This window comes from Plasmodium gaboni, chromosome 8, assembly GCF_001602025.1.
Source record: "Plasmodium gaboni strain SY75 chromosome 8, whole genome shotgun sequence".
Lineage (NCBI taxonomy): Eukaryota > Apicomplexa > Aconoidasida > Haemosporida > Plasmodiidae > Plasmodium > Plasmodium gaboni.
This window is the reverse complement of record NC_031488.1, coordinates 124,912-146,541: the sequence shown is the minus strand read 5'-3', so window position 1 is coordinate 146,541 and position 21,630 is coordinate 124,912. Positions and strand designations below refer to the sequence as shown.

The 21,630-nt window shown below is 18.2% G+C and overlaps 6 protein-coding genes and 3 non-coding genes across 9 annotated transcripts in view; 2 read left to right on the top strand and 7 right to left on the bottom strand.

Moving 5' to 3' along the window:
* PGSY75_0804500 (putative membrane protein) overlaps positions 1-3,872 on the bottom strand; it is a gene marked incomplete at both ends in the record, with an annotated part of 11,961 nt that extends 8,089 nt beyond the window's left edge. The window contains one exon of the mRNA XM_018785180.1: positions 1-3,872. This exon is cut by the window's left edge and continues 6,357 nt beyond it. Within this exon, the coding sequence (XP_018642147.1) occupies positions 1-3,872 (3,872 nt within the window).
* A 1,862-nt stretch (positions 3,873-5,734) lies between these two features.
* On the bottom strand, positions 5,735-7,960 carry PGSY75_0804400 (putative methionine aminopeptidase 1c; the record flags this gene model as incomplete). The annotated part of the gene is made up of 1 exon (XM_018785179.1): positions 5,735-7,960. The coding sequence occupies one exon, from the start codon at positions 7,958-7,960 to the stop codon at positions 5,735-5,737; it is 2,226 nt and encodes a 741-aa protein (XP_018642146.1).
* A 738-nt stretch (positions 7,961-8,698) lies between these two features.
* Positions 8,699-10,840, bottom strand: PGSY75_0804300 (hypothetical protein; the record flags this gene model as incomplete). The annotated part of the gene is made up of 1 exon (XM_018785178.1): positions 8,699-10,840. The coding sequence occupies one exon, from the start codon at positions 10,838-10,840 to the stop codon at positions 8,699-8,701; it is 2,142 nt and encodes a 713-aa protein (XP_018642145.1).
* Positions 10,841-11,778: 938 nt separating this feature from the next.
* Positions 11,779-14,819, bottom strand: PGSY75_0804000 (cactin-like protein; the record flags this gene model as incomplete). Its single annotated transcript, XM_018785177.1, has 3 exons — positions 11,779-12,667; positions 12,977-13,394; positions 13,829-14,819. 3 exons carry the CDS (start codon positions 14,817-14,819, stop codon positions 11,779-11,781), a joined length of 2,298 nt encoding a protein of 765 aa, XP_018642144.1.
* Positions 12,753-12,911, bottom strand: PGSY75_0804200. The gene has a single exon (XR_001974525.1). It is a non-coding gene; the product is annotated as an RNA of unknown function RUF3 (small nucleolar RNA).
* Positions 13,663-13,746, bottom strand: PGSY75_0804100. Its single transcript, XR_001974524.1, has one exon. It is a non-coding gene; the product is annotated as a small nucleolar RNA snoR06 (small nucleolar RNA).
* Positions 14,820-15,953: 1,134 nt separating the features above from the next.
* On the top strand, positions 15,954-16,083 carry PGSY75_0803900. Its single transcript, XR_001974523.1, has one exon. It is a non-coding gene; the product is annotated as a C/D small nucleolar RNA (small nucleolar RNA).
* A 1,952-nt stretch (positions 16,084-18,035) lies between these two features.
* On the top strand, positions 18,036-18,988 carry PGSY75_0803800 (proteasome subunit beta type-4; the record flags this gene model as incomplete). Its single annotated transcript, XM_018785176.1, has 2 exons — positions 18,036-18,120; positions 18,276-18,988. The coding sequence occupies 2 exons, from the start codon at positions 18,036-18,038 to the stop codon at positions 18,986-18,988; spliced, it is 798 nt and encodes a 265-aa protein (XP_018642143.1).
* A 613-nt stretch (positions 18,989-19,601) lies between these two features.
* Positions 19,602-20,954, bottom strand: PGSY75_0803700 (tubulin gamma chain; the record flags this gene model as incomplete). The annotated part of the gene is made up of 1 exon (XM_018785175.1): positions 19,602-20,954. The coding sequence occupies one exon, from the start codon at positions 20,952-20,954 to the stop codon at positions 19,602-19,604; it is 1,353 nt and encodes a 450-aa protein (XP_018642142.1).
* Positions 20,955-21,630: the final 676 nt, after the last annotated feature.

Genomic DNA, 21,630 nt, shown 5'->3' with positions numbered 1-21,630 from the left:
TTTTTTTTATTATGAAGGTCGTTATTTTTATGTATAGTATATACATATTTAATAATAAGTAATAGATTATGTTCCATATTTTTATTATATATATAAAAATCATCTATAATATAATCGATTATATTAATTTCATTATGTCCTTCTATTAATAATATATCAGATTTGACTTTATTGATATATATATTATTATCTAATTTAATTTTTGTATTTATATTTTGACTATATGTTGGATCCTCTTTTTTATTTTCATTTAATGATTGTATATATGAATAATCATCAAATATACATATCATTTTAATATTATTGACAATATTCATTTTTTCAGATTTTAAGGCAAAAACATGTTCTTTATTTTTATCTATACATAATAATAAAAAGAAAGAATCAAATGATTCGATTATTTTACATTTAGATACTAAAGGAATAAGATGTTTTTTTTCTAAAATTTCGCTAGTTGACACATATAAATTTTTATTTTTCTTTACATTATCATAAAAGGTTGAAAATTTATAAACATAACTATAAATGAAATGTATTTTATTATTTAAGAAATCATATCCTTTATATTTTAATATATAATAATTATCAATATAAATACTATTAAGACAACAAATAAGTGAGAAGAATTGTTTGTTTTTTTGTATTTTTTTTTTATATTTTAAGATTTTTTTTCTACCCAAAGAATTTACATTATTATGATACGAGTTCTTTATAATATTATCCTTTTCACTCGAATGTATTTTATATAAACTTCTATAATCACCACCATGATCATTATTATTATTATTATTATTATGATTATGTTGGTTAGATGAATCCATAAAATTATCATTTTTCTGTGTATTAAATGTTTGATTATTAAAATTTTTTTCTTCATGCATTTCTATATTATTATTTATTTGAGTAATATGATTACTGTTGATATTATTTGACAAATGTGTTGATTGTATATTTTGAGTTATAATATTATTTGATAGATGATTAGCATTATTATGATTAGAGTTTATGTCACTATATGTATGATATTCATACATATTATTTTGATTTATTTTACTTTCATCATTATTTAAATTTTTAAAACCTTTTGAATGTATATTTGTGTCTTCATTAAATGAATAATGATTTTTCCTTTTCATTTTCTTCTTGTCTTTGTTATTTTTATTTATTTTTTTTTTCTTTAAAGACCCTACAACATCATAGAGATATATTTTATTATTAATTTTGTTGAGTATAAGTAAAATATTATGATATATATTAAATTGCATGTCATATTGAATATGTTTAGATTTTTTTCTATTATTATTAGAATTACGATTTGTATGAAAATTATTTTGTTTGTGTAAGACATTTTTGTATTCAAGAAAATATCTAACACTTATACTGTTTTTTTTTTTAATCCATATATCACTAGGTTTAATAAATATTTTATAAAAGTCATTATTGTAAGTAGAAATTTTTATTGAGAATGGCGGCATTAAATTATTGATAGTATTAAAAAGTTTTTCAAATAATATAAAATCATTTTGTTTATTATTTAAATGTTTATTATTTTGTATATAATAAGAAAGTGGAGAAAAGGTTTTATCATAACAATGATGATTATTGATATTATTATTTTGTTCATTTATATAATTCAAATGATTACTTTTAAAATTATTAATGATTAAATCGTGATCTATTATTTTTTTAATTTTCCATTTACCATATTTAATATTAAATTCATTAACTGGCAAATAAGTATCATCTGTATATACAGATATAAGAGATGTATTCATTATATTGTATTCTAGTTTTGCATCTAATATATTATTAAAGTTTATGTGTATGGGTATATTTTCATAGTTTAATATATTTTTTATATGTATATTATTATCATAAATGTTGAAAATGCCATATATAGAAAAAACCATAAAATCTTTTATATCACTAAAATAAATATTATCATTATAAATATTATTATTATAAGTATTATTATTATAAGTATTATCATTATAAGTATTATTATTATAAATATTATCATTATAAATATTATCATTATAAATATTATTATTATAAATATTATCAGTATAAATATCATTTTTGATCTTAAATTCATTGTGATATATACAATTTTTCATCTTATTTTTTTGCCTACATATAGAATCACTATAATAATTATCATTATGATCCACTAAATTATTTTTTGATCCATATACTATCAAATATTCATTTTTTGATAGGTTTATATTTTTATTATTAAAAAGGAAATTATAATTTTCTTTGTTTTCTTCATTTTTATTAATCCAATACCATTTAATATTTTGAATTAAATTCTCAAAATATAAAATATAAATTCTACATATAGATATAAATGTAAATTTATTATTACAATTCATATGTTCTTTCCATATATACATATAACCATCATAACATATAGAAACTAAAATTGAAAATTCTTCATACGAACTTTCTTTCCACTTGACTGAATATACATTATTTTGATGATGTAAAATATTTAGTAAAAAAATATTATTCTTATCTGTATATACATTTTGTTCTTTGTTATGATCATGTGTGTCTTTTTTGTGTACCTCATAAGGTTGACCATGCTGTTTCTGAAGGTATTCATCACAATGATAGTAATAATAATAATAATCGTCATCATCATCATCATAATAATCGTTGTCATCATCATCATAATAATAATCGTTGTCATCATCATAATAATAATCGTCATCATCATCATCATAATAATAATCGTCATCATCATCATCATAATAATAATCGTTGTCATCATAATGATCTCTTTTTTTACCTTCAGATCTCTTATCACATACATTTTTTCTATCATTTGAACTTTCTTTATCATGAAATGAATCAAGGGTAGTGGACTTATTAACATATATTTCTTCATTTATAATATCATTAATTATATTTGTATTGTTTTCCTCTATATTTTGCCAGTCACTAAAAAACGAATTGATTGTATTGTTTTTATAATTTCTATTTACATCAGTACATGTACCTCCTTCTTTTGTTTTTATATCTTCATAAAAGAGAGATGATTTTGTTCTTATAAAAGTATGTTTATTGTTTGATTGTTCACTTAAAATATTATCTATATCTTGTAATCTTTTAATATTACTTTTTTTTTTTTTATATTCCTTAACATAATTATTAATTCTGCTCGAACATGATGATATCTTTTTTTTTTTTTCTTTATTATCATCTTCTTCTTTAAAATCACCTTGCCTCGAAGAGCAATACATTTTATTACAACTACTACAATTATTATGATTATTATTATTACTATTAATATTATTATTATTATTACTATTAATATTATGATTATTATTACTATTAATATTATTATTTTCATTTATATTTTCATTTTTTTCTACCCTTCGAATCTTCCTCTTTCTTCTTAAATTATTTCTTATTTTATTATTTCTTCTTAAATGATTTCTTCTTAATCTTTTCAACAACATTTCATTAATAAAAAATATAAAAACCATTTTATTTTTTTCCTTATTTTTTTTATCCTGTTCTTCTCTCATAATCCCTGCACCTAAATAAACATAATTAGAACCCTCTCTCTCATGTTGTGATAAATAATTAGAATAATTATTTCTTTTGTCATTATTTTTATAATAAAACTTCAATACATCCTTTATAATAATATCATGATAATAAATACCTCCATAAGGAAATATATTATATGAGTTTGTTGTATGTTTATTTATAGGATGATACTTTTTTTCTGATGTTTTTAAAAAAACACTTTTATTGATCATAGGTTTTCTATATATGGGTATCAAATCTTTATTATCATATTCATGGTGTGTAGAATTTCTAGGGATATGTGCATTACACTCCTTAGATGGAGTCTTCATTGAAATGGTTTCTATGTATATATGAAATATATATATAAAGATATACACATATATATATATATATATATATATATATATATATATATATATATATCTTTTTATTTATATGATTATGTTTAATTTTATGTCTATCTTTAAATACGTTTTGTATTTCTTAATACCCTTGAAAGGTATTTCCTTTTTATGAAAATAAAAAATAATCCTCTGATATGTAATCTTTTAAACTTTAAAAAAGCATAAAATATTACTCATATATATATATATATATATTTATATATATTTATATTTATATGTTTATATATTCAGTCATCTATCTATTCCTACAAGAGGAATACTTGTTTATAAAAATGAAAGATAGAATAAACGACTAACACATTTATGAGTATGTTCAAAAATGTAAACACAAAAAAATAAAAAGAAAAAAAGGAAGCATTTTATTTTATTGTTTTTATATTATTATCTAGGATTAATTCGTTGAAAAGAACAAACGAAAAAAATATAAAAAGGAAAATATATACATATTATATATATATATATATATATGTATAATCTTATGAAAGTACGCAATAAATAAATAAATACATACATATATATTATATATATATATAATATATTTATTTATTTATTACATAATATACTAGTTATTATATCATAAATAGAATGAATAAATATATTTTTTATGAATATACAAATTTCTATTTTTAGCATAAAGATTTATTTTTTTTTTTTTTTTTCCTTTTATTTTTTCTGTTTTTCTATTAATATATATATATATATATATATTTTTTTTTTATGCTAATGCTTCTTTCAACACACAAAAAATGAACACTTACATAATTTAATATGATAATATTTATTATCATAAAATATATAATTAAATTATTTTATGTTATAAAACTTTCAAGTATTATTCTCCTTGAGATACATTTATGAAACACTACTAAACATTCAAAAAAACAAAAAATAAAATAAAATGAAATGAAATAAATTAATAAGATGTGATAATATTTTAACTACAAAAAAAATTATATCATAAATATATAAATAAATATATAAATATATATATATATATATATATAAATATATATATATATATTATATTAAGCAAAATATACGAAATAAAATATATAATAATTAATTGTTAAAAAAAACAAAAAAAAAAAATATATTTCCTCCTTTTTTTTTTTTTTTTTTTAAATTTTTTTCTATTATCAAATATTAAATATATATATAATATATATATTATATATATTATATATATATATATATATATATATATATATATATATATTTATATTTATACATATATATATTTATTATATGTACATTCTAAATTATCATTTTATTTTTTATCATTTTATTTATTCATATAAAATTTCATATTATTTGAAAAAAGCAAACTTGGATTATTCGCATCAAGGCGAATATATAAAAATAGTCATTTTTTAAAAACTTAAAAAAATAATATATATATTATATCAAAGTTTACACAAAAAAAAAAAAAAAAAAAAAAAAATATACATATATATATATATATTTATATATATAATATGAAATATTTTTTATATTTTACCATGTATATTATGTCAACACAAATACATATGTAAATATGATGAATAAAAGAAAAAAATATAATTTTAATTCTTAATTTTTAAGGAAAAAAAAAAAAATAAATATATAAATATATATATATATATATATATATATATATATATGTATTATATATATGTAATATATATATAATAAAATTACCAAAAAAATACTCATGTTTACATATGATTGTATTATCTGTTTTTATTTATTAAGGTATAATGGTTTAGTTTTATAAGGTTGATATATATTATAATATTAATTTCATGGATTCAATCAATTTCTTGCCACAAATATTTTGGAGATGTATCATTTTTGTCCGTGAGAATATGTACTCCATTTTTTAGTATCAAAATGGTATGCTCGAATTGAGCAGAAAAATGATATTTCGTATTTGAGATAGTCCAATTATCTGGCCATAGAATAAAATCTGTAGAAGATTCAGATATAATGGGTTCTATTGTAAAGACCATATTTGAACACATTTTTCTTTCATCATTATTTAATGTATGTATAATAAAAGGTTCTTCATGGAAATTTTTTCCTATATTATGACCACATAGATGTGGAACTATAGAATATGTTTTATTTTTTTTTTTATTTACATCTTTTATATAAATATCCATAGCTTCTGCAATTCTTTTAAAAGGTACTCCATCTTTACATACACTTATTCCTGCCATAGTACATTCATATGCTGTTTTTATTAAATCTAGATTTTTTTGATACATAAAATTTTTGATATCATTTGTATTCATTTTAGTATTATCAAAAAAATCAAACCTTTTTTTTTTTCCTCCTACTTTTTTATTTAAACTTTTTTGATATATAAAATTTTGTATATCTTGATAAATTTCATTTTTTTCTTCATTGAAAATGATTTTCTGATCATAATATTTATGGAAATATTCCAGTTCATCTTCTTCTTGTTGAACATTATTATTTAATATATTAAATGGATTTTTATAATTATCAGTTTGATTATGTGTATAAGAATTGTTCATATTATTCATACTATCAAAATTGTTTTTATTATGTGTATGTCCTGATATATTATTTATATGCATATCATCAGTGACATAATTTTGTTTAGATATGTTGAGATCCGTTGTGTTATCATCAAAATCGGTGTAGTCTTGACTGTTTTGTTCTTTTGAGTTTGGAGCTGCATATTTGATTTTTTTTGTAACAAATGATTTTCCTTTTCTTACAATTTTATTTTTTGTTAAATCATAATGATATTTTAAAATATATTTTGTATATTTTGTTTTAAATGCATTATTTAAATAAATAAAATCATAAAATTTTTTTCTTTTTTTTTTTTCAGATTTACTTAATTTAGGAACTATAAAACTTTCACACATATCAGCATGATATCCATTTCTAAATAAACTAATATCTATTTTGATGATATCATTTGAATATAATAAATTATTATCTGGTATTCCATGACATAAAATTTCATTAAGAGATATACAAGAACATTTAGGGAATTGATGATAATTTAAAGGAGAAGGATAAAAACCATTGTTTAGACATTTGTTTAAAATATATATATCTATATCATTTGTTGTAATACCTTCACATATAATATATGAAATATCATCCATTAATTCTCTGGCAAATCTACAATTTTGTTTTATAATTTCGATATCTTTATCACTCTTAATGTTATTATAATCATCACGGTTATTACTATTATTTTTATTATTATTATTATCATATGGCACATATATTGGAGTACCTGTTCTATGATAATTCGGTCTTTCTATAAATTTTGGTAAACGATATGTAGGTGATAATATTCCTTTTCTTTGCCTACCAACATAAGAAAAATTTTCAAAGAGATCACTTTCTTTCAAGTGAGAATATAATTTATTATAACTTTCTTTACATTTCATAAATTTCTTATCTAATTCTCTAATTCTTATACTTGGATGAATAATTTTCCTAGTTTTTAAATTATCTATATATCTATGATATGATGGTAATGTATCTTCAGAATAATTTAATGTATTTTTTTTCACATCATTATGATATGTATTTGAAAAACCCTGTTCGTTATTTAAGCTTTTTAATCTATCCAATATTTTTAATCTATCCAATATTTTTAATCTATCCAATATTTTTAATCTATCTGATATTTTTAATTTTTCTTTATAATTATTATGTACCTTCTTATTATTCTCTAAAAGGAAATGATACTTATCATTATATCTACAACAAAAATGCCGACCATTTCCTTTTATCATCATAATATTATCACTACAAATAATATTACAAATATTATTAATATTATTTTTATTGTTCTTATATTTTCTTTTTAATTGGGACCATAATATTTCATCATTAGTTTTATTTTTTATTATTCCTAACACATTCCATCCCTTCCATTCTTGCCGATTCCATATCTGGATAGCAAATACACTACCATTACACAAAAATAAAAACAAAAATAAAAGGAAATGCAAATGGAAATGGAACGAGTAAATGTTCATACTTTTTTTTTCATGCAATCATTTGGTGAGCAGCAAAAAGGTAAATAATAAATACATAAATAAAAAATATATATATATATATATATATATATATATATATATATATTTTATTATATATATGTTTATATTATTATGTGTATGAGCTTGTGTTTTTTATTTCTTTCATATTTTTATTATTTTTATATCCATACGATGAATATAAATCATAATATGTAAACAAACATGTAGTACTTATATTTTCATTAATATGTTCCTTTTCTTATTTTCAAGAATTATCACTTTAAAAAAAAAAAAAAATAATATATACATAATATAAATATATATATATAAATAAAAATATATATATTTATTATTTATTATTTATTTGGAGAAGTTTCTTGTTATGAGAAAAAAAAAAAAAAAAATTTTAACTTAAAGGATACTTTTTTAAAAGAACCATTTAAAAAATAAAACAAAAAAAAAAAAAAAGGCTTTCAGTTTTTTTTTTTTTTTTTTGATCATTTTTGTTGTACAATATGAAAAAAAAAAAAAAAAAAAATAAATAATAAGATAAATAAATAAACAAATAAATAGATAAATAAATAAATAGATAAATAAATAAATAGATAAATAAATAAATAAATAAATAGATAAATAAATAAATAGATAAATAAATAAATAAATATGTTTTTACATATTTATAATATATATATATATATATATATATATATTTTTTCATATTCTAATTAAAAATTGCTTTTACATATTGTTATAATCATTATTATTCATATCATCTTCACCTAGATCATTATCATTATCACCTTCATCATTATAATCGTCACCTTCATCATTATAATCGTCATCTTCATCATTATAATCATCACATCCATCATTATCATTATCACATCCATCATTATCATTATCACATCCATCATTATCATTATCACCTTCATCATTATCATTATTATTATCACCTCCATCATTATCATTATTATTATCACCTCCATCATTATCATTATTATTATCACCTCCATCATTATCATTATCACCTTCGTCCATGTCAATTGTATTATCTTCCTTATCAGTCGGCTTACATTTATGTTCATGCTGTTTATAAGTATGTTGGTTGTCCTGCTCTTTTTTTTGCTCAAGGTCATACAATGGATTTGTAATAGGTTTATCATGTTCATAAAAAAGTTCCATATAAAAATGAGGGTATTCATAAAAGGTCTTTCCACACAGTGACTTCCTGAGAACTTGTTGAACCGAGCAATATTTATTCACATCACACTTATTATTATTATTATTTGTTTGTTCATTTTTGAGTGATATATATATTGATTTAACATTTTGAAGGTATATAAAAATTTTTGTTTGTAGTTTATCAATTTTAGAGCATAGAAATTGAATAAGTTGTAAAAAGGTTAGATTTTCATTAATTTCATGATATAAAATTTTAATATTAATATTTATAAAAGTAATTTTGATAGACCAGAAAATAATATGATTAGATATGAATGTTTTATTTTCATTATGTATCTTTGTAAATATGGGTGCTTTTAATAAAATGATTTTTCTTTTTTTTAATAATTTATTTAATTTTTTATTATGTAATAACCATATTTTTGTAGTTTCATAATCTTTAATTTTAATATATTTATAATTTCCTTGTATTATAGTTTCTATATTTTGTAAATAAAGAAAATCTTTATATAATATAGATTCATCAAAATTATCTTTACTAATATTTTTTATTTTTAAATTCTTTTTCAATTTTTGAATACATTTAAAAATTTTTTTATGATTTTTTGAACATTCTAAAGAACAAGTAGGAATTTCACAATATGGGCATTTATAAATATATTCTTTTTCTTTACATACAAAACAAATATTTTCTTTATAATATATATTTTTTATATTAATCTCTTCTTCATTTGAACTATCACAATATATATTATTATCATTATTTCTTGATGAACAATTTTGAAAATATTCTATAGCATCTTTTAAAATTTCATTTTTTGATAATATATTTATATTTCTTTTTTTCTTATTTACTTCTTCATCATTATATTTTCTTATATTTTGCTTTTTTAAATATTCTTCCCTTTCAATAATTTCATCATTATTCTCTTCATTTTGTTCTCTATAATTGATATCTAAATTATTATATCTCTCATTTATTCCATTTTCAAAACAATCAATACCATCATTATTCTCATTAGTATTATATGAACCTTTTTTCACACTCTTCTTTATAACTATGTCTTCACATGATAATAAGGAAGAATGATTTTTATGAAAATTCTGTGATAACTCATTATTACTACAGATATATTGACAATCCCTTATATATTCTTTATTTCTATAATTTGTATCATTTTTATTTTGTTCATAATCTGGAAGAATATCATTTTTTAAATATGAATTATTATGTTCATATATTTTATTGTCTAATATATATGTAGTAGAGTCATTTACATGTTTATATAATCCATATGAAGAACTTTTCTTTTCTTTATTTCTTTCAAATGGTTTCTTTATTTTATTCATAACATATTTATTATTAGAAAAGTTTATATTATTTACTACATCTATATGATATAAACCATTTTGTTGGTTTTCACAAAAAAATTTTTTATTATTATAATTTTTTTTTGGTTTTTTTTTATATTGATTATAAAAATTGTTATGTGCATTATTATAAGCTCCACTTATATTATTATAATTTATGTATCTTTTTCTTGATGTTATATTATTATTTTGAGCAACACATTTTGAAGCACAAATATTTTGTTTGTCAACATATATATTATTTTCTTCTTCTTCGTGTGAGTTACAATTATTTCTATTTATCGCATGGTCGTTGTTTGTCATATATGGGTCATTTAAATAATTCATATTTTATATATATATATAATAAATATATAATAAATATATATTTTATATTTTTTATGGTAACTTTATATGTTTCACAAAATTTATTAACATTAAAAAAAATGTATCCATTTAAAATAAAAAAATATATATATATATATATATATATATATATATATATTTCATTTTTATGTCGTTTTTTTTTTTTAACAATGATATCATAATATTTTTATTTATATACATATATTTATTTATATTTTTTTTTTAAGATTTTTTAATAAAACTATTTAATAATAATAATATATATTTATATATATAATATTTATATGATCAAATTAATTTTTAAAAATATAAATTTATAGATATTTATTTATTATTAAAAGAAAAAACCGTTGTAGTAAAAAAATTAAAAAAATATATATTACCACATGATATATATATATAATAATTATGTATACTAACTATATACATATATATATATTTAAGTAATAATTTTATATTATCATATCAAGATTAATATATATATATATTATATATGTTACATATATATAATTTGTATTTTTTTTATTATTTCATTTTAAAAGTATATTTAGCTAATTTTTCATTTTAAGAAAAAAAAAAAAAAAAAAAAAAAAAAAAAAAAAAAAAATTTACAAAAAATTAAAAAAAAAAAAAAATATATATAATAATATATTTATTTATATATATATATTTTATATATTATTATCACTAAAAAAATAGATATTAAAAAAATAAAAGAAATTATAACATAAAAAAATATATATAATAATATATTTATTTATATATATATATTTTATATATTATTATCACTAAAAAAATAGATATTAAAAAAATAAAAGAAATTATAACATAAAAAAGAATATATATAAAGAGGTATTTATATATATATTATATATATATATATATATATATATATATATATATTTTTATATATTATAATTTTATCTCCTGTATCTTTTTTTCTTAAAATTAAAATATAATTGTAAGATTCCACGATCAAATATATTTCTGAATCCTTTATTTTTATCTAGAGACCATTCTGCATTTATAATTTTAAAAGCTATATCTAAATAAGGTATGCCCCCATGAAATATAATAATAACTTTCGTGTCATCACCATCATTTGATGGATACAATTTCCATGTTGGTTTATGATTTTTATTTATAAGATTTGTATAGAAAATATTAAATTTATAACCACAAATATATTTCGGAGGTGTATTTTCATAATCATAATGTGTTTTATTATATTTATTCCAATCAAAACTTGTTTTTATTCTATTAAAATATAAAGGTTTTCTTGCTACAAATAAAGAATCCTTTAATAATGTTGCTGTCTTTATAATATGATGAGGTATGTCTTTCATGATTATTTCATCTTTTATTCCTTTCTTTTTTTCTCTTTGAACAAAACTATCAAAAATTTTTTTATCTTCCTTAAACAAATTATTTAAATTATCTTTATTTTTAAAATCTTCTGTAACACATTCTAAATGAGAATATCTATCATTATCATTCATAATATCAACTTTATTATTTCGTTCCATCTCCTTATTATTATCTCCCTTAATAAAACTAAGAATAGATAAATCTTCTTCTTGTTCTTCTTCTTGTTCTTCTTCCATTCCTTTCAATTTTATCAAAATATTTTCATATATTTTTTTCCTTTCTTTTAATTCTTCTTCTGAATTATATACATTTTCTATCTCATATTTATTTTTCTCAAAATATTTTATATCATATAAAATTGGACTCTCGCATTTGTAGGGTAAGCTTTCTTGTTTCTCTTCGACCACACTAATCTTTTTCTCTGAGGTCTTTATTTGTCCCCTGAAAGAATAAATAAATATATAATATATATATATATATATATATATGTTTTTTTTTTTTTTTTTTTTTTTTTTATATAATATGGTAATATTTAATATTTGTAAACAATTTTTATTTTTATTAAAATTAATGAAAAAAAATAATTTTAATAATTGAAAAAAAAAAAATAGTCATAATTATTTTAGCAATCGTTTAGTTTACTAATTCCTTAATGGTAGGGTTAAATAGTAAGTGAATAGATTGCACATATAAAAAATATATAAATATATATATATATATATATACATATATATTTTATTTTTTATGTACCTGTCATGGTGTTCATTAGTGTTATCAATTTTATTCAATTTTTTTTTTAATTTTTCTTGAAAACATTTCAATATATATTTAGATTTATAATATGGTATTTTAAACAATATCCTATTCCAATAATTCATATCTTTATCTGTTGATTCTTCCATAAGAATTTTTTTTTTTATTTTATCTTCATATGTTATTAATTCATTATATGTTTTATTAAGAAAAAAGGATTCGATTTTATTGTCAGTATTGTCATCTATATTATTGTTTTCTTCTTCCTTTAACTGGATCTTATCTAAATAATATTTACAAAAAAATAATAGTGCATTCCAAAAATTTTCATACTTTTCTTCGTCAAACATTTTATCATGCATCTGAAATAATTTTATTTGTCGTTCGCAGTTTATTAATTCTTTTTCTCTTAGCCCTAAAAGAAAAAAAAAAAAAAAAAAAAAAAAAAAAAAAAAAAAAAAAAAAAAAAAAAAAAAAAAAAAAAAAAAAAAAAAAAAAAAAAAAAAAAAAAAAAAAATAAAAAAAAAAAAAAAAAAAAAAAAAAGGTTAACAGTAAAAATAAAAATAAATATATATATATATATATATATATACATATATATACATACATATATACATATATTTATATGAATTATGATGAACCCCTTTAAAATATAACAAAATAATTATATTTATTTGTCCATCGTTTCAGAAAGTAACATAATTCAACACACTTTTTATTCTGTTCTAACAAATGTGCTTTTTTTTGAATTAAATCATCATTAAAAATGACAAAAAATATAAAAGGGGTGTATATATAGATAGATACATACATATATATATATATATATATATATTATCATTATTTACCTTCTAATATTTTGTTAAAGGGCATAGTGTAATTATTAATATCTACACTTTTTTGTATATGCTCTTCTCCTTTCAATATTTGTATGGATGTCCTAAAAATATCTATTGGTTGTATATCTTTATGTTTAATCCTATTATTTGAGAAATGTATTTCTTGATTAAAAAAAAAGAGATGTTCTTTTTCCATATATTCTTTTATATTTATTTGATTTTTTTGCTTCTCTAATTGCAAACGATGATCTTCTATCATCTGTCTTTCTTTTTCTCTATCTTCTCTTCTTTTTTTAACTTGTTCGATCTCATTAATTTTAGATACACAATTTTCAAGTAGGCTGTTAGTTGTTAATTTTATTTTTTTTTGGTTCTTTATTTTTTCATATTTATTTTTTAATTTCCAAACGAATGGAGTTGATAAAGTATTATCTCCAAATGGGTTACATTCATCAGTATAATTAAAATGTTGTCTCATTAAATTTTCTCTTTCTTTTTTTAGTTCTTTCACGGTCAAATTATTTTCTTTATTATTTTTAATTTCATCATCAAAAATTTTAGTATCTCTTTTATTATCTTTTTCTTTTCTTTTCTTTTCTTTTTTATGTTTCCTTTTTTTTTTCTCCCCTTCACTGGAATTATCACTACTATATGAACAACTAGGACTCTTATATTTATCTTTTTTATGTTTCTTTTTTTTTACATAATGATTATCATCATCATCATAATCATTATCACTATGAATATAATTATCATCCCTATTTCTGTTATGATATGATCTTTTCTTTTCTTTGTATTTTTTTTTTTTCCTTCTTTCATCTCTAACCCTTGAGGCATTAGATATATAAGAAGAATGTGAAGAAGACAAAGAGGACGTGTCCCTCTTATATTGATCATATTTTTTTTTTTTATTTTTTTTTTTATTTTTTTTTTTTTCACTGGTGTGGCTTAAAGCGTCTCCAGATGAGAAATTATCACCTGATGATTCGTCGCTTGCCATTATTTAAAAAAAAAAAAAAAAAAAAAAAATATATATATATATATATAATATATATTTATATTGATTCCTCTTTACATTGTGTATTTTCATTATATATGTATACACTTCAAGGGACATATAATTTTTTTTCTTTTTTTGTTTCTTCCTATCTTTTTTTATTTTATATGTTTCTTGGCCCCACCAAATTTTTATGTAAGGGAAATTTTTTTATAATAAGCATTTTAAACATTACATATATTTTTTTTTATAACTATATAACTATTTTAAAAAAAAAAGGCACATATATTGAATTATAAATATATAAATATATAAAGATATATATATATATATATATATATATATATTTATTTATATATTACATCATTTATGTTTTATACATATAAATTATATATTATATGCACATAAATATAATATATAACATAATGATATTATATATGTATGTAATATTAAATATATATTTATTATAAATATATATGTTCTTTTTATTATTATTATTATTATTATTTTTTGGTAATATAACTATTTATAATATTTTATATTCAACAATAATTACATTTAATATATATATATATATATATATATATATATATATATATTATTTTTCAAGGTGTTAAGAAACAAAAAAAAACGTAGGATTTAATGAATAAATAAAATATAAATACATACAAATAAATAAATAAATATATATATATAATAATATTAATCTTTAAATATTAATTATGGTGATATTCTTTATAAAAAAAAAAAAAAGTAAAACAACAAACATATAACAAAAGTTTAATAATATTCTTTTTATTTTGTTATTTTAATATTAGTAGACCCTTTAAACACTGTTCTCAATATATATATATATTTATATATGGATGAAAAAAATAAAAATAATATAATATTATGCATATATATATATATATATATATATATATATATATATATATAATATATATTATATATAAACAATTATGTCGTTAATAATTTATATAGCGCATTTTATATTTATTTTTAGCCGTAGAGCTTTATTAAAAAAATAAAAAATATAAAATATAAAGTACATATATATATATATATATATATATATATATATATATATAATATAATTTTTTTTTTTTTTTTTCTTTTTTTTTTTTTTTTTTTTTCATTGATCCTTCCATTTTTATGGTTGAACCTCCAATGATGAAAAAAAAAAAAAAACTGAATGAAAAGTTTGTAGAATACTTAATGGTCACCTTAATTACCTTGTTATTTTTTTTAAAGACCCTGAGGAGGCATATTATATAAAAATAATAAAAATATAAATATTTTAAATTATTTATATATATATATATGATATAAAAAAAATGAATAAAAAGTGGAAGGATTAATATCAAAATGAAGAATATTTTGAAAGTAAAAAAATAAAATAAACAAATAAATAAATAAATAAATAATTATGCTATACATATATATTATATATATATACATATTTTTTTTTTGTTATAAAAAAAGAATAAAGGTTTATATAATGCGATAGTTGTTATGATGACATTATAAAATATGGAAAACTTTAAAATATTTAAACAAAAAGTATATTTTATCTTTATATACAACTTGAATGTATTTAATAAATAAAAATATTAAATATATATATGTATATATATTTTAATATTCCTTTATTATATATGTAATGATATAAGCTCATTTTTTTTTTCTCTTATTGTCATGAATTTTTGGTACCAAGCTTATATATTAATATTTCGTCATACCAGTTATATATATCATCATATTCTTTACATGTTATATATATATATATATATATATATATTAAAAATACTAATAAAAATATGATACGTATATACATTTTTATATTAATTACTATGATATATAATACAACCAATCTACGTTCTGAGAAAAGGTTTTCATTTATATCTTTGTAAGAACCTATTATTTATATAAATATGTATACAACAAAAACAACACATTATATATATATATATATATATATGTGTGTATATTATAATATTACGTATTAGAACATGTTGATTTCCTTTAATATTCAATTAAGAAATGTATAAACCTCATATAAGATAATGAAATAAGAATTTTTTTTTTTCCTCTCACGTTAAGAATTTTTAAGTTCTTAAATGTATTTATATAAACATAAATACATTTTTTTAAATAATCTTTATATATATATATATAATAATAATAAAGAGGGGTGCTTGACTTATACAACAAAAAAAATATATATACATACATATATTTTTTTGTAAGGTTACAAAAAAGATAATATGATTTACAATTTATTAAAATATATTTTAAAAAAATGTTTCTCTTTTTTATAATTTCCTTGTTGATTTAAAATAAAAAAAAAAAAAAAATGTTCATATTATAAATTTCTGTATGGGCAAAACAATTTTAAAAGTGTTAATATTTTCTTTTTTTCATTTTTGTTTTTTAAAAATATTATATTTTGTAAATACATACAAATATGGAAATATTGTATATAAATATATATATATATATATGTATATATGTATAATATTTATATGTATAATATTTATATGTATAATATTTATATGTATAATATTTATATGTATAATATTTATATGTATATTATTTATATCCGTTAAAAATAAAAAATATTACATATATACGTTTTATATATATATATTATATTCTAATACCTCTAATTAATATTTTTTTTTTTTTTTTTTTTGTTTTTCTTTTTTTTTTTACTTGAATATATTTATATGTGTATTTATAAATATCCTTTTTAATTTTCATAATAAAAATAAAAAAACTTCATATGTTCGCATTATATTTTATTGTATTTCTTGTTTATATATAAATATATTGTATTTATAAGAAAGTAAAAATTATAATTAAGAAATATCGTTAAGCGAAATATTATGATATAATAATATTATACAAAAAAGAAAAAAATATATATTTTTTTATTTAATAAAATATAAACAGGTAAAGAAAAAAAAAAAAAAAATATATATATATATATATATATATATATGTGGAGCATATTAATTTAATATGTACCTTTGCACATATAAATAAAAAGATAAAATGAAAAATATACAACATATATATGTATAATAAAACATTTATAAAATATATAAAAAATATTTAACATATAACATATATAACATATCACATATATATTACATAATATTTAATATTTTTGTAGTTTTTCTTACATTTGTAATATTAAAAAAGAAAGAAACAAAAATGACGTTAGGCCCAGTCGTAACAGGTACATCCGTGATTGCAATAAAATACAAATACGGCATAATGATTGCAGCAGATAGAAAAGGTAACAAATAAAAATATAAACATATGTAAATGTATTTACATATATATATATATATATGTGCATACCATTTGTATATATTCACATATTTATATAAATACATATATATATATATATATATTTTTTTTTTTTTTTTTTTTTTTTTTTCCCTATTTTAGCTAGCTATGGTAGTTATGCAAAATTTCAGAATGTCGAAAGAATTTTTAAAATAAATAATAAGACGGTTATGGGTTTTAGTGGTGAGCTAGCTGATGCTCAATATTTGAATGAGTTACTTACACGTAAGAATATAAATAATTTAAGTGAGAAGAAAAGAAAAGAAGATATGTATACACCTCAACATTACCATTCGTATGTAAGTAGAATTTTTTATGTTAGAAAAAATAGGATAGATCCCTTATTTAATAATATAATTATAGCAGGAATAAATTCACAAAAATATGATAATAATGATGATAATGTTTTATTATATGCAAATAATAAAGATGATGATGAATATAATGAATATAAAAACAATGAAGAATATAAAGAAATCCATAAAGACGATTTATATATTGGATTTGTAGATATGCATGGAACAAATTTTTGTGATGATTATATCACTACAGGATATGCTAGATATTTCGCTCTTACATTATTAAGAGATCATTATAAAGATAATATGTCAGAAGAAGAAGCACGAATCCTAATAAATGAATGTTTAAGAATTTTATATTTTAGAGATGCTACTGCATCCAACTTTATACAAATCGTTAAGGTTACAAGTAAAGGTGTTGAATATGAAGAACCATATGTTCTTCCATGTGTTTTAAATTCAGCTGATTATGTCTACCCTTCAACATTACTTCCCCCTGCTGGATGTATGTGGTGAATGTAAAAAAAATGTGACGGTATCTCCCAAGGAGTTATTTAAAAAAAAAAAAAAAAATTTTATCTGTATATTTTTTAGGTGTTACTCAATGCTTCCACCACAGGGGAACATAAATAAATATAAATATAAATGTATGTACATATATATATATATATATATATATATATATTTATTTATTTATTTATGTATTGTATACATATATATATATATTTTTTTTTTTAAATAACACATATATTTACCATCAACAAAAAAAACAATGATAAAAATAATAATATTTTAAAAAAATAAAATAGATATTTATAAGTTATATAAAGTTGAATTTTTAAGAGTACAATGAAAAAAAAAAATTATAATAAAATAAAAATAAGTCTACTTATGTGTAGCATAATTGCACATAGGTAAATATATATAAATATATATATATATATATATATATATATATTTATATTTATATTTATTTATTTATAATTACAATTTTCATATTTAAGAAAAAAAAAAAAAAATAGAAAAAAGTTCACCGCAGATAAAGTATAACTCATATATTTTCATACACATATGGATATACCTACATGTTTATGTTTTATCATAAAATGTTTAAAAAAAAAAATTATGTTTATATGTTAGTAAAATAATCTTCCCGTTCAGCACTTTTATACTCATCAATTAAATTTTGTGTGATTTCTTTAGAAGATTCCATTTCTTCAAAGTTTCCTTGTCCGTCGGCACTTGAGAACATGGATTCTTTTTTATAATTTTCTAAGAATGCTCTTCTTTTATATAACCTATCAAATTGTGTTACACATCTTTCGAATAATGCCGATATAGATGTATGATTTGCCATCATTAATCCACATACTTTATGTGGAGATACTACATGTGGTGACTGTTTAGCTAATGTAACTTGTATGGATGCTGGATTCCATTTAATAAAATTAACTAATTTTCTATCTCTAATTCTTTGTAAACCTTTATGTACTTGTGTAGGATCTGTTTCTCCTCTTATTATATTTAAAATAGATATATACATTCCTCTTCGAACAGGTGCTGATACCATTATATTTTTTGTATGTAATAATCTTTTCATTACATCTAGCACAGTTGTTTTTTGCACATTAGATATATGTTTGTCAATAGTTATAGGTGTATAAGAAGTTATTAAGAAATGACATTTAGGATTAATAATAAGGGATGATATTAAACTTATCATATCATTATTCATGCTTCCTGGATATCTTAATGTTGTGGTTGATGCAGACATTACATTAGATATAATTGTATTAGTTTGTTGAAATGTAGGATTATTTAATTTTAATCTTTCTACAAATATTCTATTTAAAGATGTATTATCTATTACAACAACACTATCGGTACTTAATATTAATCTTTTTAATGTTAATATACTATTATATGGCTGTACAACTACATCACTACTTTCATTTGTTAATAATGGAAATACAGAAAAGGTTTGAATCATTTTTTTTGAATAATTATCATTTAATAATTCTAATAAATAACTACCCATACCACTACCTGTACCACCAGCTATTGAATGAGATAATATAAATCCTTCTAAATTATCACTATTATCTACTTCTCTATCAATCATATCAATAATTTCTTCTTCTACTTTATGTCCTTGACTATATCCACACCCCCAATTATTACCGGCACCTCCACCTTCTTTAGAAATAAACATATTTTCAGGATTATACAAATTTCGATATTCGCTAGCCTGGATACTATTAATTACACGAGGTTCTAAATCAAATAACAAAGCTCTAGGAATAAAATGTTCATCATCGGCTTGATAAAAAAAGATATCTTTCCTATCTTCATTTAAAAAATTATTATTTTTTATTATACCCTCTTGATCAATATTATGTTCATTGCATAGCTGTTTCCAAAATTCCACACCTATTTGATTTCCGCATTGGCCACATTGCAGCGTGATAATTTCTCTCGGCATTTCAACAGCTCAAAGGGAAAAAATTAAATTTGAAAAATAAAAGCTAACAGATAGGTAATATAAAATAAGTTATAAGGTATAACAAAAGGTATAAGAAACAATTTTAAGTTATACCAACATAAATAAATTAATTAATTAATTAATTAATACATGTTATATATATATAATATATATAATATATATATTATACACACGCCGAAGAGAAAAAAAAAAAAAAAAAGAAAAAAAAGAAAAAAAAGGAAAATATAAATAATATAATATAATTATAAAATCAAAAACATATTAAAATAAATATATACATATATATATATATATATATATATACTTCTTTATTTATATATATTTTCTTATATTTTAATGTTTTATAATTTTAATTAAAATATATATATATATACTTTTTTCTTTTTTTTTCGGCTTGTCAAAAAAAAAAAAAAAAAAAAAATTTTAACATATATATATATATATATATATATATATATATATTTCTTTATTTATATATATTTTCTTATATTTTAATGTTTTATAATTTTAATTAAAATATATATATATATACTTTTTTCTTTTTTTTTCGGCTTGTCAAAAAAAAAAAAAAAAAAAAATATGAACTGTTCAGGTAAAATTTATAATTTTTTATATTTTATTTTTATTTTTTAAAAAAAAAAAAAAAAAAAAAAAA